Here is a 16,623-nt window from a genome sequence, read left to right as displayed (position 1 = left end):
TTTTTGTTATTTGAGGAATTGTTAGATGCTAATACTGAGCTTAAAAAGTTTACTTGATTATATCAAGTCATGCAATACTCTTCTTTTAATAACTGTCACGGTTAATACTTCACTTAGAAATAAACGAGAAGCATCAATTGTCATTTACACGTTCTCAGTTCACATTTTTACTGATGCATAAACACAGAGCTCAAAACATGAATCAGTTTTACCAAACAATAGACAAATAGATGCTAGAAGCTGTAACAGGAGCAGATCATAATGAAAGAAGGTGGCACTGCTACTGAGCTTAAATATAGCATAACACAACTCGATCAAGAAATTCCAGAGACCAAAGTCGTCTTTCCTAGATAACAAACATTTCTACAACTCATACAAGGCAAGAACATTGGGCAGTGAATCTATTAAGCAGAGAGCAGCAAAAAGAACTCCTCTATCTTGCCTAATCACAAGAGACTAATGTTAAGCAAAATAGTAATGCTCCTTGTGCAAACAGACAGAAAACAAAGCAACCGGAGACCTGTGTCTCATGATACAGGACGTGGGTTACTATGTTGTCTAAGCAAAGTCTCTTCACTTGTACAGACACTATCATTGCTTCTAGTTCACAAAATAATCAAAGATCAGAATAGTGGGGATACCATCAACCCTGCAAAAAACTCTGGATTTGCTAGAAACAAACCATCAACTGCAAAACCCTCTTCTTACTCAATAGCAAAAGATCATAGTTCGTACATAAAGCAAATAATACTCTAGAAGAGGAAAAAATACTGAAATAAAAGGGTTCAAACGATAAAAAGGATCAGAGAAGTCCAGAAAAATAATCGACTGCAGCAACAGGGCAGGCTTTTAGTCGACCTCCTCCATCTTGCTGCCTTCAGCATCGGCATCATCCTCAAGCGGTGGCATCTCTGCATCGGCTTCAACGGCATCATCATCATCAATGCTCAATCCCAGCTTCAACATCCTGTGGATTCTGCTTCCGAAGGTGTTGGGCTCGTCTAAGCTGAAACCTGAAGTGAGAAGGGCAGTCTCAAAGAGGAGGAGAACAAGATCTTTCACAGACTTGTCGTTCTTGTCTGCTTCAGCCCTCTTCCTCAGCTCGTCCATGATCGCATTCTCTGGGTTGATCTCCATCGTCTTCTTGGAAGACATGTAACCTCCCATGCTGCTGTCTCTCAAGGCCTGCGCTTTCATGATCCTCTCCATGTTTGCAGTCCAGCCGTATTCCCCTGTTACCAGACAGCATGGTGAGTCCACAACACGGTCAGAGACAATGACCTTCTCGACTTTGTCTCCAAGGACGTCCTTGATCACTTTGCAGAGTCCTTCGAACTTCTCCTTTAGCTCTTCCTTTTTCTTCTTCTCGTCTTCTGACTCTTCCAGTTTCAGACCTTCCTTGGTTGCAGAGACGAGCTTCTTTCCCTCGAATTCCTTGAGCTGGCCAATGGCATACTCATCGATGGCATCCACCATGTAAAGGACTTCATACCCTTTCTTCTTGAGCCTCTCAAGGAATGGAGAATTCTCCACAGCCTTCTTGCTCTCACCGGTGATGTAGAAGATATCCTCCTGACCTTCCTTCATCCTTGTCACGTAATCCTTGAGGCTGGTCAACTCATCACCGCTCTTGGTTGAGTGGTAACGGAGTAGCTCAGCGATCTTGGTTCTGTTCTGAGAGTCCTCGTGGATGCCGAGCTTCAAATTCTTAGAGAAAGCTTCGTAGAACTTGTTGTAGTCCTCCTTGTTCTCAGCAATCTCAAAGAAGAGCTCCATGCACTTCTTCACGAGGTTCTTGCGGATGACCTTAAGGATCTTGTTCTGCTGCAACGTCTCTCTTGAGATGTTGAGGGGGAGATCTTCCGAGTCGACAATACCTTTGACAAAGCCAAGGTACTCTGGGATGATGTCCTCACAGTTGTCCATGATGAAGACACGACGTACGTAGAGCTTGATGTTGTTGGGCTTCTTCTTGGTGTCAAATAGATCAAAAGGAGCTCTCTTGGGTACAAAGAGAACAGCCTTGAACTCGAGCTGTCCTTCAACAGAGAAGTGCTTCACGGCCAAGTGCTCTTCCCAATCGTTGCTGAGACTCTTGTAGAAGGCAGCGTACTCCTCCTTGTTGATCTCCTCGGGCTTCCTCATCCAAATAGGCTTCTGCTTGTTCACCAAGTCCCACTCGTGAGAAACCTCCTTAATCTTCTTCTTTTTCTTCTCCTCCTTTTCTTTCTCCTCGTCGACCTCCTCAACCTTTCCTTCCTCGTCCTTCTTCTCTTCCTCGTCCTCGTCATCAGAAATCTCCTTCTCAATAGTCTTCTCGATCCACAGGGAGATTGGGTAGCTGATGAACTCAGAGTGCTTCTTGACCAAATCCTTAAGCCTCCTCTCCTCAAGGTACTCCAACTGGTCTTCCTTGAGGTGAAGGACCATCTTAGTACCCCTACCAAGACTCTCTCCAGAGGTGTCTCTGGTCACGGTGAAAGACCCACCAGCCTGAGACTCCCACACGTACTGCTCATCGTCATTGTGTTTAGTAGTCACAATAACCTTGTCAGCGACCAAGTAAGCAGAGTAGAAACCAACACCAAACTGCCCAATCATGCTAACATCAGCACCAGCAGCCAACGCCTCCATGAACTCCTTGGTACCAGACCTCGCAATGGTTCCAAGGTTGTTGACCAAATCAGCCTTGGTCATACCGATACCACTATCGATAATGGTCAAGGTGTTATTAGTCTTGTCAGGAATGATGTGAATGAAAAGCTCTGGCTGGCCATCGAGTTTGCTCTTATCAGTCAAGGACTCGAACCTAATCTTGTCCAACGCCTGTTTCACAAGAATCAGATCAAAACCATTAAGTAACAAACGCAAGAACGTATACAAACGCATAGAAAGAAACTCAAACTATCTCGTAGAATCAATCCAAAACTATACCTCCGAGTTACTTATTTCATTCAAAAACTAAGTCACCAGAGTAAGATCCAACCATAAGTATACAAACAAACCGAATGCACATAGATTGAAGATGCGATTATCTCATAAAAGACGAAAATCAAATTCATCGAAGCTTAACACCTAATGCTTAACCATGGTAGCAAAACTAAATCTAGGAAGACAGATTTGAATATCATAGAGCTCCCTACTTCAATATTCAAATCGGATACAACAGCAACACTAATCAAACCTAATCGACAGATCGATCCAGGAGAAAGCAAAAGAGACGTACATCGGAAGAGTTACTGATGAGCTCACGAAGGAAGATCTCCTTGTTGCTGTAGAAGGTGTTGATGATGAGCGAGAGCAACTGGTTGATCTCAGCCTGGAAAGCGAAGGTCTCTGCGTCTGCCATTGTTGCTGCTTATCGGGGAGATCTAGGGTTTATCAAGGAGAGAGAGAGAGCAGCAGCCAAGTAGTCGAAGATATAAGTTATGAAGGAAGTAGTTGTGTGTATATATATATATACTAGGGTCGGCCCGGGCTACGCCCGGGTTTTTTTATTAAATTTAATTTTAATTATATATTTAGTATGATTATTTTAATATATAAATTTGATAATCTATTATAAAAATATATAAAACTATAGATAAATGTAAAATAATTTAAAATATTCAATGTTTTTGTCTTACGCGATTCGAAATTTGTGTATCTATTTTTTGTCATTAAAAATTATATATAAGGTAAAAAGCAGAATGAACAAAATTTAAATATTTTTTTGTTTTTTTAAATTTTTTTTTTTATTTATGGTGCTTAATTGGTTGATTTGCTTACATGTTTCAGTACACATAAAACTATTTATAACGTTTGTTTCTAATTAGTATATGATTTATTTAATGGACTCTACCTTTTAATTTACCACCTTATATATCTTTATGCTTTTTTTTAATCAACTGTTTAAAAATTGTAATATTTTGTAGATAAAAAAACTTACAACTATGGCACTAAAAATGACAAACTGAGTTCTTACAATAAAAGTTATGCATTTACAATCCAACTAATTGAACCCATTATCAAAATATTATTTATCTTATTTTCATAAGTGTTTGAAATTTTTTCTTTTCAAATTTTTATTCCATTTCGACAAAAGTCTGTTTTGATGTAAATGCCCCCATTTATAATATATGTATATATATATATATAATCAATTTTGAAAAATGATAATCATAATTGTATCTCAAAATTTGTTGTTGATTCAAAAAAGTTATCACCAAAGTATAACAAATTTTGTTATATTGTGATTATTATTTGTTGATGAATTTGTGTATGATATTATATGGTGTTTGTTAATTTTGTTATACAATTTATATTATGAATGGTTAAAGTTCTTTTGTTTAAGAATTTTGGATAATAATTGAATGGTTAGATGTTAGCTTTTATATATATTCTGAGTTATTATTTGAATTAATGAGTGTTTTTTTTCATGCTTAATTATAAATGGATTATTTGTGAAATTATTGTCGTTTTCTATTAAGTACAACACTATTGTATTTTTTTTCATGTCCCAAATACAGTTGTTACCGTTAACCATTCATGAATAAAATGCATTTTATAGTCAATAAGTACAAAATTAACATGACCACACATAACATACAATCTAACTTATGATATATGCACTGAACATGTGGAGAGACATGCAAAGAAGGATTCGTATAACAAACTTTGAACAAATACAAAGAAGATTCCAGATTTTAATGTTGTTAGAATTTGAAATTACTTATGTTTTCATGTTTAGAGCTTTGATATCTTCAATAGGTGTCAACTTTCTTTCATGAGGTTCTACTTTGAAAGAAATAAGCACAATTGGGCATGTACCTTTGTTATATGTTTTCTAACAGAGTGATTAATTTACCATGTCTGAGAGCCTATGAACCTCCCTTGTGCCATATTGAACTGCAGCAATTTCATTTCCTTTCTCTTGTCACACTATCTGTCGCTTGTTTCATGTCTGTCCATCTCACTCTTTCCGTCACTTGATCCATCTCAATGCCTCTTGTTCATTGCTATCCGCCATTGCTCTGTTGCTCTTTCACTACTTTCTCCGTTATTCTCCGCCGATTTCTTCTTTCTCTCTGCCGAGTGCTGCGTTGCTCACCGCCGAGTGCTGTGTCTTTGTATGTAGCATGCTGTTGTACGGTTAAATAATATGTTACTGAGTATTTGTCGTAAGTTTAAAATATTGTTTTTCTTAATTTTGTCTTTGTGTCATAAACAATTAATTGGACTGATTCAGCCTACTTTTTGACTTTACACATTCACATTCAAAGAGGTTTGCATCCAGTTGTTGGTTATTTTAGATTTGTTTTATATATAGAAAAGTACAGTGGAAAAAAAAAGAAGATTTGTTTGTTTTATAAAACAAACAATAGTTGATGGTAACAGCCAATTCAGGGGATCATCTCCCTCTGTAAGATCAGTTACATGAGTTCATCAGAATCGGGGATGCTGACTCACCATGTTAAAGTCTACACATGTTCTTGAGTTCATACTCGATCATGCTCACTCTCTGTGGTCCAAGTATTGCACATAAACAGAATGATCAACACGAAAGCATTAAGCCAATAACATGATACACAAATCTATTTAAATGCAGAGACATACCTATGTAGCCAAACGTTCTTCTTCTGGTCCTTTACGGACACAAAATGCAGCACCCCACTTTCAAAAAGTAATAGATTGTTACAATGTTAGTATGATTAGAGGAATGTTTGAGAAAACTAAACATACTAACTAATATTTGATTTTTATTTGAATAGTTTGTTATATATTATGCATGAATCATTATTTTTCGTGACTGCTCTTTTTTTTATTTTTGTCATTTTTTGATTAAAATTGTTTGATATAAGAATACTATAAATTATTTTTGTTGTGTAAATTTGTGATATGTTTAGTTTATTTTATATTATAGTTTTATTATGCTTATATATTCTTTATCACGTTGTTTTATATTGTGCCTCTCGTTCGGTTTTTATAAAATATTATTAATTTTTATATAGTTACTCTCGACAAAAACAAAAACTGTGTTTCTATCGACTAAAGAAAAGATTTGTTTGGCCTCTCCTTCAGATCTATACGTTAACATTCCACCACGGCACGACGTTTATCTCCGGAATGACCCATGTCTCATCCTCTGGCTCTTCCCTTCACTAATTGAAGAAGAGTACAGTGAACATTGTTTGATGCAAATCATGAATGTAAAAGATCTAAAAGCAATAAACGAATAAATGATTTTAAAATATCCAAATAGTTGGAAAGTGGGGAGAAAGAGTTGTGGTTTTTGTTACCTACATATTTGAATCCATCACCATGCTATCTTCTTCAAATGATCCTATCACCAGAAGAAAAAGGTGAAAACACTATGATGAGTTTTAAAGTTATCAGGAATTGCATAAGAGAAATTTTGAATCTAATTTTTACCTTGATACTTTGTAGTAGCCAGAAGTGACATCTTATGTTCATAATATGTGCCTCCTAGAACAAACAGCAAGAGACACAATCAAAGGAAGTTTGCAGTTTTGTCAATGTATTTATGTAGATTGTAAATAACACATATTTGATGTTACCATTCCCCGCAAGGTCCAGAACAAATCAAATGTTTCAACAAAACAGATAAGCGTATTTGTAAGACATTGTACTGAGAAATATATACATACATGTATTTAGAGAGAGAGAGATGAGTTACCGCTTCAAGCATCGATAAAGAATAAAAAAAAACTTCTGTTGACTCCTGCATTTATAAAGAGATTTATAAGGCTTGATAAAAATTAAAATTTTATACTATCACAAAGTTCTGAATCCCAACAGCATAAAAATTAGACTGATGTGCTTTGCATAGAAAGTAATAGTTTGGCCTTTCATGAACGAAGTATAAGTAATGGGTGTTAAAGAAAAGATAACTTACATGTTTAGCATCAGGTCCTTTCTCAGATCCGTCAAGATGAAGTGCCTTTTCTTGCCTTATTCTCAGTCTAGTAGCTTCTCTCTCTCTCTGCAGCTTGACGCTCTGTCATGGGTCTCTTACTCTCTTCTTCTTATTCGTCTATGTGATTCCTCTGTTTCAGCAGTCTCCCTCTTTAAACGATTCACCTCTTCATGTTTCTGTTTCTCCCTAATGCCTTTTTGGAGTAATGCTTGATAGAAGTTTCGAAGTCATTGTATGCAACATTATCCATCTCTTTCTCATTCAAAGCTTTCTGCCTCCTCTCCTTCTGTTTTTCAAACACCGGTTCCAGTTCTGTTTATTTTCTACCTCAGGCTCTTTCACAACCATCTCATCCTCCGGAGCCTCAGCTTTATCATCCTCCTGAGTCATAACATTGCACATAATATGAAGAGCTTAGAAGTTTAGATTACATGTGTGTACACACATATATAAACGTTTTTAGAAACAGAACAAATGTGGATTTCCAAAATACAATTGATAGACATAACATCTTAGGTACAAAAAAAAAACAGAAAAAAAAATCCAGACACAGGAAACATTTTTCTCGTTTGGACATGAGACACTCATAATGTTGTTAGCAGTTTCATCACCATCAGGAATACAATCTCTCTAGATACCATAAGCCTTAAAGCATAGCCTAAAGCCATCTTATCTCACTCTCTGTCAAATTTTGCTCTCCAACTATCATCCATTATCTTAAAGCATAACATGTCCAAAAGTCAATAATTTGTAAAAAAACATTCAAAACTATCATCTACTATCTAAAGCATTACCTGCCAAAAGTATATAACTTGTAAAAAAAAATTCAAAAGCTTACATTATGATTCACATGCCCTGTCAAACTTTCAAGACGTAGAAGTCAGCCGGAGAGAGACGTGAAGGTCCTAAACTATCACCAACAGGAGCACCACCAACACCAGCGAAATTCTGCATCTGAGAGTTCTCATTTTGCTGTTCTGTTTCGTGCCTCACCGAGAGATGGGGCTTCTCTGAATTTATTTGCTACCGGACCAGCAAGCTCTCTTGTCGGAGCCAAAACCAAACAAAAATGGTTCTTACCAAGCCTTTCACACATCGAATCCAAATAAGAACCATAGAAAGTGTAAAACTTTGAGTCTTCAATTACAAAAGTACAACGATAGATTTAACAAACCTGTGTTTAGAGTTGAGTTTGTTGATTATGTTAATGAAGGGAATCCGAAAAGCAAGAGTCTTCTAGTTCCTGCCTAGCACGGCCCTGCGTTGCTGATTCAAGCATATAATAAAAGTATAAAAAGCAAACAACAAACATCAATATTGAGTTAAAAAATCAAATAACTTTCAAGGATTATTTTGATTTGTGAGGATAATGTTTATGGGATGAAAGCTCAGCTTTTTATAGCTTGAGATGCACCGCCTTTGAAGAGATAGAAGGTGTATTGAATGACAAAACGTGGTTGCAGTGGCTTGATGGAGTTAAGAATATCATTAATGGCATCAAATCAATTCATCCAGAAGCAAGACGAAACGACACGAATACAGATCGATCGATCCGTCTCTGATAACTCTCTTCGAAACTCCATTGTTTGAGATTACCCAAAGGTCGACGAACACGATGAACCCTTGCTATTCAGACTGATTACGGAACCGGAATCCTTCTTCAGGTAATGGACTAACCGGCTCGGTTAGCTCATCAAAGGCGGTGGAATCATTAAACCGGATCATCAGAGGGGAGTCGAATCCAGAGATGGTGTACATCGTTCCGGCGGCGAGTTTGGAACGAAATCTTGAAAGGCGGTTAGCATAGATGGTGGCTTGCATCATTGTCGCCTGATACATGAAAAAAAAAATTGATTAAACTTTAGGAAAAAAAAACCAAACACGAAGAGTTTAATCGGATTAATCATGTATGAAAATAACTCACATTGACATCAATCAAGAGCATGTCGACCCACATCAGCTCCCCACCGCGTTTGACATTCTTCGCCTCCCAGAATCGCAGAAGCCGAGCCTCAACAGCGGATGAGCACTTGCCGGACTTGAGGTCTGAGAAGAAAACCCTGGGAGTAGACATGACAAAACTGAAGCGGAATCTATATGAGTACTAAGCAACAAAGATTTGATGAATCGAAGATGAGAGATCTGATGTCTATATATACAAAAAAACTCACCGCCTATGCGACGCGACGACCGCATTGAAGGCACATCGTGGAGGTAACAATAAATGGGAGTTAAGTATCGGCTGAACCGTTACCGGAATCGCAAAGTCAGGACGGAGGCGATGGTGTAAACGCGAAACGCGATCTAGGGTTCATCTTCACTTACGGGCCTGGCAACTGAAGCCCAAAACAATAGAGCGAAAAGGAGTGAAGAAAGCTCGGTTTGTGGAGAAGCGAGACACGCGTCAAGTCTATATCAAAAGAATTTACACGTGGACATGACGGGAGAGACTCAAACATTCTTTTATATAATTAGATATATACCCACATAATACAGAATTTCTAGATCCTTCTTAAGTGAGATCCATTACGCATTACGCTAATATGTTAATTTTAAACAACTTGGGCCCAGATTGACCCATAGAATAATTTGGGCCCAATAATTCGGGGTCATACATATCTAACTGTAGTTTACTTCAATGTCAGTTTTTCTTCTTCAAATTTTAGATATTTTTCCAAGTATTTGATAATTCAGAATATTTTTAGATATTATATTAAAAATAATTAATATATTTAAGCATATAATTAATGATCATTTATTTTTATGTGTCTGGAATATTTCAGTTTGGTTCTGCTCCGGTTTTTCCATATATTAAAATTTTGAATCTATTCATCATATATTTTATCAGTTTCAGTTCAAGTTTGGTATAACTTTTTGGATCAGATTTATTCTTCAGATCCTTGTTTTTACGAGGCACTAGTAATTTTGGTGTGATAAGGTCTTAAGTTTGTGGTGTTATATATGCACTAACCTTAACTCAAAACTTAGTCAAACCCTATATCAACAGACGGTGATATGTGCGAAATATTAGTTAAGGATAAACATATATTTAAATAAACACAACATTATTGGTTGTAGTAGTTATCTCCTATTGTTACGGCTCATATCATGTGTATAAATATCGATGTATTGACCTTGAGATGAATAACAAAAACAAAGTTTATATTAGTTTGTTATGGTATCACAGCCAAACAACTAAATTTTCTACAAAGCTAATAAATTTACGAACCACCAAAATATACTGTTACGATGAGATTTTTTTTGATCTACCTCGATTAGCATGGCGTCACCGACATGAGCTACTGGTGGAGAAACGATCCACTTGTCTCTCCATATTATCTCCATCCTTTAGATAATACATGACAAGTTTAGACACTCATTCTTTTGAATGGAGCAAATTATGAAAAATGGGCAAAATTGATGTTCAACTAGTTAAGAACCAAACAAAAGATAGGTTTCGTTGATGGCACTCTGAAACAACCAGTCAACAAACCAGAAGATGAAAAAAGTGGGATATTGTGAATGCTATGATCATTGGTTGGATCTACAGGAGTGTAGAACCAAAATTGCGACCGTCAATATCACTGGTTGACAGCGCAAAGATTATGTGGGGAAGCCTTCAACTGAGGCTTTTCTATAAGCGATGATACAAAAAGTTCATCAACTTCATGCTGGATTGCATCATGCAAACAGAATGGCAATGCAGTTGAAGTTTACTTTGGCAGACTGAAAGTAATGTGGGATGATCTAGCTGATTTTGACAAGGATTTCTCAGAGGTCCGGTCCATCACTATGTGGCATCTAAAGCTCAAAAACTTTAGATCTATCAATAAAATATATAGCCTATAAAAATGTAAGAGTAAAGAATCGAAGCCATAATCCAAGTTATAGCAACAACTACTACACCACTATCATTTCTAACAAAATTGCTGCCCCTGAAATATGTAACATAATTTTGCCGCCTAAACCTATAGCTTTGTCCGCTTTAGTCAAGGACCGGCCCTGATTTCTCGTGCTGTGGAAATCCAGAATGTGAAGCGATGATGAAGTATAAAAAGAAAAAAGAAAGAATACGTGTTTGGATTACAAAAACAGAGTTTATATTAACTTTAACAAAAGACGAAAGTGATGTTGGGATTACAATAACCACCAAAAACAACCGAGAAGTCCTGTGGCTATCTGATAACTCATAACTGGATAAATGAGCTTTCAACAACTTAACAAAAAAAAAAAAAAAAAAAAAAACTTTCAACTTAGCTAACGATATTAATTTTATCCACCTGTCTGTGTGTTCGTGTGAAGCCACGTGTTATGCTTTGAGTGATGTTGCCTTGGAGTTTCTTTTTTTCTTATAAAAATAATATAATAATTAGTCAATATTCATGAAATATTCGCATGCTAAAGTAATCATGATGTTGCATGTCTCCATTGGTCGACGAATTGTCGACGAGACCGACATATATACATATGGTCGACGATGCACGGAGAGAAACATGATTTATGTTCAAGCTTTCAAATTCGATTAAACCTTATGAAATGATGATTAAATTAAATTATCCTCATTCGATGTGTAAATCAAAGAGTTTAGATTTATTTAGTTTTAAATTACAAAGTGCAATGAGTCGATAAGACGGATGTAGAATCGTAGTTCCTTGAAGGTTACTATAGATAACAGTTAAAATTGCTTGTCGTTTAGATAAAAAAAAATTCATTTTGGATCTTGTGCTGTCAGTGTCAACTGTTAGTACTTACTATTTTTAGAGATATACCATGCATAGTCATTTAGCTTTTACTCTATTTCCAATCTCGGAAACTTCAACTTGTAATTTGTAAATGTGAATTGGTGTCAAAATACAATGTAAGAAAGTCAACATATTTGAATGATTGACCAACGGAACCAGAATACTAGTTCTAAAGCGCTTTTATAATTTTCACAGATGCAGAACTAAATTCTGTTTTGAATACTCTAGGTTTCAACATATACGTATATAGTATTCACATAATTGACTTTAAAAATTTGCGAAAGTTCTAGAATATTAATTCGTTCACAATGTATTCGCTTTTATTCATTTTTAATCATATACTTTTTCACAACTATCATCTGACAAATAAAACTCAATAATGGGGCAAAAGCCTTTTTCAAAAAATAAAAATAATAATGGGACAAAAGACAACGTGGAAACTGAAAGAAAGTGAGGAATTGGGCTCCACTCCACAACGTAAATGATAATTGATAGACTCTTCTGGTTGAGATTAGTTAGCCAACCATCCCCCACTCCTTCCCATTTCCTCCCGCCAAGTTATACAATCTTGTTGTCAAAATTAGTAATCTTAAGCATCATTTATTTATTTAATCCAAATAAAAGTGTATATATATGATTTAATATAATTACATATGTAAAATCACTGAATCGAATAAGAACCATACTGCTACAAGGTTAAGTTATGGACGTAGAGGAAAAATTTGTAATTTTATATATAGTATATTTTTTTATTAAAATTTAATATCACTATAGTTGGGAAATGATCAACATAATAAAAAGCGAGAAAGATTGTTCTGTTATAACAAAAAGATTTGTCATACGGTGAATTTTGAATTGATGACTTCATCTAGATATTCTTAATTCTTATCCATTTCTTTTCCAAAACGAAAATTCTACAAATAAAAACAAAACAAAAAGAAATCAAATAAAATATCTTTCCCTTTCCTCTCAATCCTAGAGAGAGAGAAACAGAGTAGAGAGAGAAGGTCTGCATTGGCGGTTGGAATAAGCAGTTGCGATCTAAACATTTCTTCATAAACAAAACCTCAGGTGTTAGATTAGGCCAACGGTTCTCTTCCTCTCCCTTTCTTTGTTTCTCTTCAAACGTAAGCAAACAAAACAAAACACAAACTTCAAAGAGTTTGTCTCTTATAAAATATATAAACAATCCTTTTGTTATGGTGTGATTCTTGGTCGCCATCTCTCGCCCAACTTCACCTTCCCTGACATAAACACAACACCTTCCTAATCTTTCTTTGTAATCATCTTTTTCTCTTGTTCCTGTCTTCTCAATCTTTTCTCCTATATTAGAAACAAGTTATCCCTATAAAACCTATTTCATTTCAGACAAAAGCTTATCTCTATACTCAAAGCTTAGGCTACTAGAGGTACTTTCCTTTTGTGAAATAGATTCCTCCTTTTCGGGAAGTCGTGGAGTTCGTGTACGGAGCTGAGTTTTGCCTTTTTGGTGGTTGCAAATAAGGTATATAGATTTTTCATGTGTTTTTATTATTGTTAGGTCATGTAAATTTCATGATTCCTTTTCTTTAGTTTCTGTGTTTTTTCTTGTGTTTTTTTTCCATGATCTTTTCGTTTATATACTTCCAAGTTTCATGTGTGTGTTCACAACTTATAAACTTTCAGAAGTTTTTTTTTTTTTTTTTTAATGTTCAATCTTTTTTTCTTTGAAGGTTTAAATATATATTGAACGCTTTGGAAAACTTCCAATGGATGAATCATCTTCCAATATTGTCTCCATAACTATTTCATCATCTTCTTCATTGAGTACCACACCACCACGAAGTGACAACACTCATGCGCCTGCCTCTGTTCAAGAGAGGTCCTTCTACTTAAGGTTTGCTATGAGGGTATCTAGAGCTAGATGGTTTATCTTCTTGAGAAGAGTGTTTCACTATCAAAACGGATCAAGATCAGATCTCGGCTCCAACCCTTTTAACTCCAGCACGTGGATGATGTCTGAGCTTATAGCCCTGCTTGTTCAGCTTACAGTGATTACACTCACACTAGCTATCTCAAAAGAAGAGAGACCTGTTTGGCCAGTGAGGTTATGGATCACAGGTTATGATGTGGGATGTCTCCTCAGTCTTATGCTATTATATGGTCGGTTTCGCCAACTAAACCAAGGAAACTGGTTTGTCGATATTGAGCAGCAACACAGAGGCAGAGATGAAACTAGGTAACTTATATTTTCTTGATTTTGAATACTATAACCTTTGCAAGATCCTGAAGTTGTATTAATATCGTATATGTTTTAAATTTCAGGAGCTCTCATTTGATGAACAAGTGCAGAACGTCTCTAGAGCTGTTCTTTGCGATTTGGTTTGTGGTTGGGAATGTTTGGGTGTTTGATTCTAGATTCGGTTCTTTCAACCATGCTCCAAAGCTTCACGTTCTCTGCGTCTCTCTTCTTTCTTGGAACGCTCTCTGCTACTCTTTTCCCTTTCTTCTCTTCCTATTCCTCTGTTGCCTTGTGCCTCTCATTAGTAGTCTCCTTGGATACAACATGAACATGGGATCTTCAGACAGAGGTGCATCTGATGACCAAATCTCTAGTCTCCCTAGCTGGAAACACAAACGAGCCGACGACAATGCTTCTGATTCAGCTCCTAAAACTGATGATCCTGTAAGTTATAATCATTTGACTCACATATCAAAGCAGACCCATAAGGGTTTTTCTTAAGACAGAGTTTTAGCAAAAATTGAATATATGGTTAATCAATCAGATATTCAATGATGCTATACCGGAACTGGTTTCATTTGTAATTACTCTGTCTGATCCACTAAGTATTCTGACATCAAATGTTGTATATTATTAATCTTAGATAGATATATGATAGAAAAAAGTAGGTTTTGATTTTCTTTATTCTTGATATGCAGGAGTGTTGTATATGTTTGGCAAAGTATAAAGACAAGGAAGAAGTAAGGAAGCTTCCATGTTCACATAAGTTTCACCTTAAGTGTGTAGATCAGTGGCTTCGTATCATCTCTTGTTGTCCTCTCTGCAAACAAGATCTTTCCGGATGAAAAAGCACAAAACCCTAAAGCAGACAAGAGCTCATAAGAGACTCTGATTTTAGTTCTATAGTTTTTGGTTTGTTTGGTTTCTTCTCTCAAAGGTTTTTATTTTTATTTTTGGTTTGAAGCAAGTAGGTTACTTGTGTGAGTGAGTGTCAAAAGTTTTGTACAGAAAGAGCTCACCAGTAACCGTAAAGTACATTGTGAGGAGATACAAATCACAATGCCACAACATTTATAAAAATCTTGATATAGTGTTTACACTCTTTTTTTTTGATAAGTAATAGTAATAGTGTTTACACTTCATATGGTTATTTCTCATCATGCCTTGTATTTTCAGTTCTATTTGCTAATAAAAGCATATTTAACCCCTCAGTGATTTAACCTAAACGAGGTAACTACATAAGCTTCCAAACTAATTTTGTAGTTACCAAATTCATGGTATATATATACGTTCAACTGGTGTACGACAGTTAGAATACCTGATTTTCATGTTGGACATAAACTTCGGTTCACAAGGCATCTTAATGACTTTGACTTCAACAATAAGGTGCTTTAATTTAGATTTGAATTCAAGGTCATCCCCATACTACAAATAGGAGACTAACATTTTTGGATGTTTTTTTGTTTAGTTACAACTTACAACATCGCCAAATTAATTAAATAGTTTTAGGGTTTTGTTTGGCGCTTAGACACAATTTGTTTCCAATATATTTTCAGTAATTATATTTTGGTTTTATCCATGTATTTCTCTAACTATTTGACGATCACAAATGTGTAAATGTGTAACTAGAAAAAGAAGAATATAACCACTAAGTCAAATATTTCCCTCTAATTCTTATTTATTCTTTTCTAGAATACTAAACCACCCGAATCTTAAAAATGCAGTTTGTCAACAACCTTACAACGACTAATTTAGTTGCCTTGTCTCTTAAGTCCCCATATAATACCCACAGACATGTCTATGAAACAACAAAAACAGTACGAATCGTTCTTATTTTTCATCAAAACCACGGCGAGAGAAAACCCTTAAGCTCTAGTTGTCAGAAAATATATGGCGGAGGAGAAGTATTCCATAAATTTAGGCAAGATCAAATCCCAACCTTCCGGAGGCTCTCCCGTCGAACAGATCAAGAAGCAGAACCTAGACCAAAACTCACCGAGTTTACGCCGTTGGGACTCCGACGACACACGCCGGCTCTTTCAGGTGCAGGCACCATCGTGTTGATTCCCTGACACGTACCGGGTCTATAGGGTCGAACCTCGCTGTGCTTTTGTCGTCCAAGTCGAGCTGGTTTAGTGACTCTATCAAGGCTTAGTAAACCGCTTTTAATCGTATGTATTCGCCCCTATTCGGTATAATAAGTGTCGGTTTTGTGTTGAAAATGTATACCAAACAGTTTGAATTCGGCCTAAACCGATCGAAGACGAACTTTATGTAGTTCGTCAGAGATTTTACATTCTAAAATTGATTTATTGTACAATCATACGCTTAATCAATTAAATTCCATTTACACAATCATCAAAATGCCTCAAAACACACGAAATATTCATTTTCTGAATCGAGTTGAATATTTTAAAAAGGTTCTCCATATATATATCCTTACAACCCGTATATACTTTTTTTTTTTAACACACCCGTATATACATTAAATGTTGATTATTGCTGCGATTTTGATGTATTGTGAAATGAAAACGTTAAAAGACAACTGATGAGACCGGTGGTTCAGGTTCAATTCAGATCGTCTATAACGTAAACCGGAAATAAAACAAAACCAAACCAAACATTAAACGGTTCCGTAATAAAGTGCAAATTAAGTCCCGAGTAAAACGTGGTCGTATAATTAAATACAGCGCATTATTTAACACAGGCTCCACAAAATGCGACGTGTGACAAGTAGTTGTTGG

At 36.0% G+C, this 16,623-nt stretch overlaps 2 protein-coding genes and 1 long non-coding RNA gene across 5 annotated transcripts; 1 reads left to right on the top strand and 2 right to left on the bottom strand.

Annotated features, from left to right (window-relative positions):
- Positions 1 to 684: 684 nt before the first annotated feature.
- Positions 685 to 3,474, bottom strand: LOC103856958 (heat shock protein 90-2). The gene is made up of 2 exons (XM_009134097.3): positions 3,227 to 3,474; positions 685 to 2,826 (listed from the first exon to the last, which is right to left on the bottom strand). The coding sequence occupies exons 1-2, from the start codon at positions 3,347 to 3,349 to the stop codon at positions 850 to 852; spliced, it is 2,100 nt and encodes a 699-aa protein (XP_009132345.2). The 5' UTR covers positions 3,350 to 3,474; the 3' UTR covers positions 685 to 849.
- A 2,444-nt stretch (positions 3,475 to 5,918) lies between these two features.
- On the bottom strand, positions 5,919 to 9,344 carry LOC103856957. Of its 3 annotated transcripts, none has more exons than XR_004456750.1 (9): positions 9,088 to 9,344; positions 8,841 to 8,997; positions 8,091 to 8,746; positions 7,755 to 8,001; positions 6,896 to 7,297; positions 6,558 to 6,721; positions 6,412 to 6,465; positions 6,279 to 6,322; positions 5,919 to 6,140 (listed from the first exon to the last, which is right to left on the bottom strand). It is a non-coding gene; the product is annotated as an uncharacterized LOC103856957 (long non-coding RNA). The 3 variants fall into 3 exon arrangements; XR_630930.3 differs by having other exon boundaries at positions 6,677 to 6,721; XR_630931.3 differs by having other exon boundaries at positions 5,921 to 6,140; positions 6,283 to 6,322; positions 6,677 to 6,721.
- Positions 9,345 to 11,724: 2,380 nt separating this feature from the next.
- On the top strand, positions 11,725 to 15,087 carry LOC103856955 (E3 ubiquitin-protein ligase At4g11680). Its single transcript, XM_009134096.3, has 4 exons — positions 11,725 to 13,162; positions 13,371 to 13,876; positions 13,963 to 14,323; positions 14,578 to 15,087. Exons 2-4 carry the CDS (start codon positions 13,407 to 13,409, stop codon positions 14,722 to 14,724), a joined length of 978 nt encoding a protein of 325 aa, XP_009132344.1. The 5' UTR covers positions 11,725 to 13,162; positions 13,371 to 13,406; the 3' UTR covers positions 14,725 to 15,087.
- The last annotated feature ends 1,536 nt before the right edge of the window (positions 15,088 to 16,623 follow it).

Source organism: Brassica rapa, chromosome A03 (genome assembly GCF_000309985.2).
Source record: "Brassica rapa cultivar Chiifu-401-42 chromosome A03, CAAS_Brap_v3.01, whole genome shotgun sequence".
NCBI classification, from domain to species: Eukaryota; Viridiplantae; Streptophyta; class Magnoliopsida; order Brassicales; family Brassicaceae; genus Brassica; species Brassica rapa.
This window is presented reverse-complemented; position numbering and strand designations above follow the sequence as displayed.

Excerpts from the sequence above, each read along its gene's own strand:
- LOC103856958 (XM_009134097.3), bottom strand. The coding sequence starts at position 3,349 with ATGGCAGACGCAGAGACCTTCGCTTTCCAGGCTGAGATCAACCAGTTG. Across the intron at positions 2,827-3,226 it reads TCATCAGTAACTCTTCCGAT|GCGTTGGACAAGATTAGGTT; the intron begins GTACGTCTCTTT and ends CTTGTGAAACAG.
- LOC103856955 (XM_009134096.3), top strand. The coding sequence starts at position 13,407 with ATGGATGAATCATCTTCCAATATTGTCTCCATAACTATTTCATCATCT. Across the intron at positions 13,877-13,962 it reads AGAGGCAGAGATGAAACTAG|GAGCTCTCATTTGATGAACA; the intron begins GTAACTTATATT and ends TTTAAATTTCAG. Across the intron at positions 14,324-14,577 it reads CTCCTAAAACTGATGATCCT|GAGTGTTGTATATGTTTGGC; the intron begins GTAAGTTATAAT and ends CTTGATATGCAG.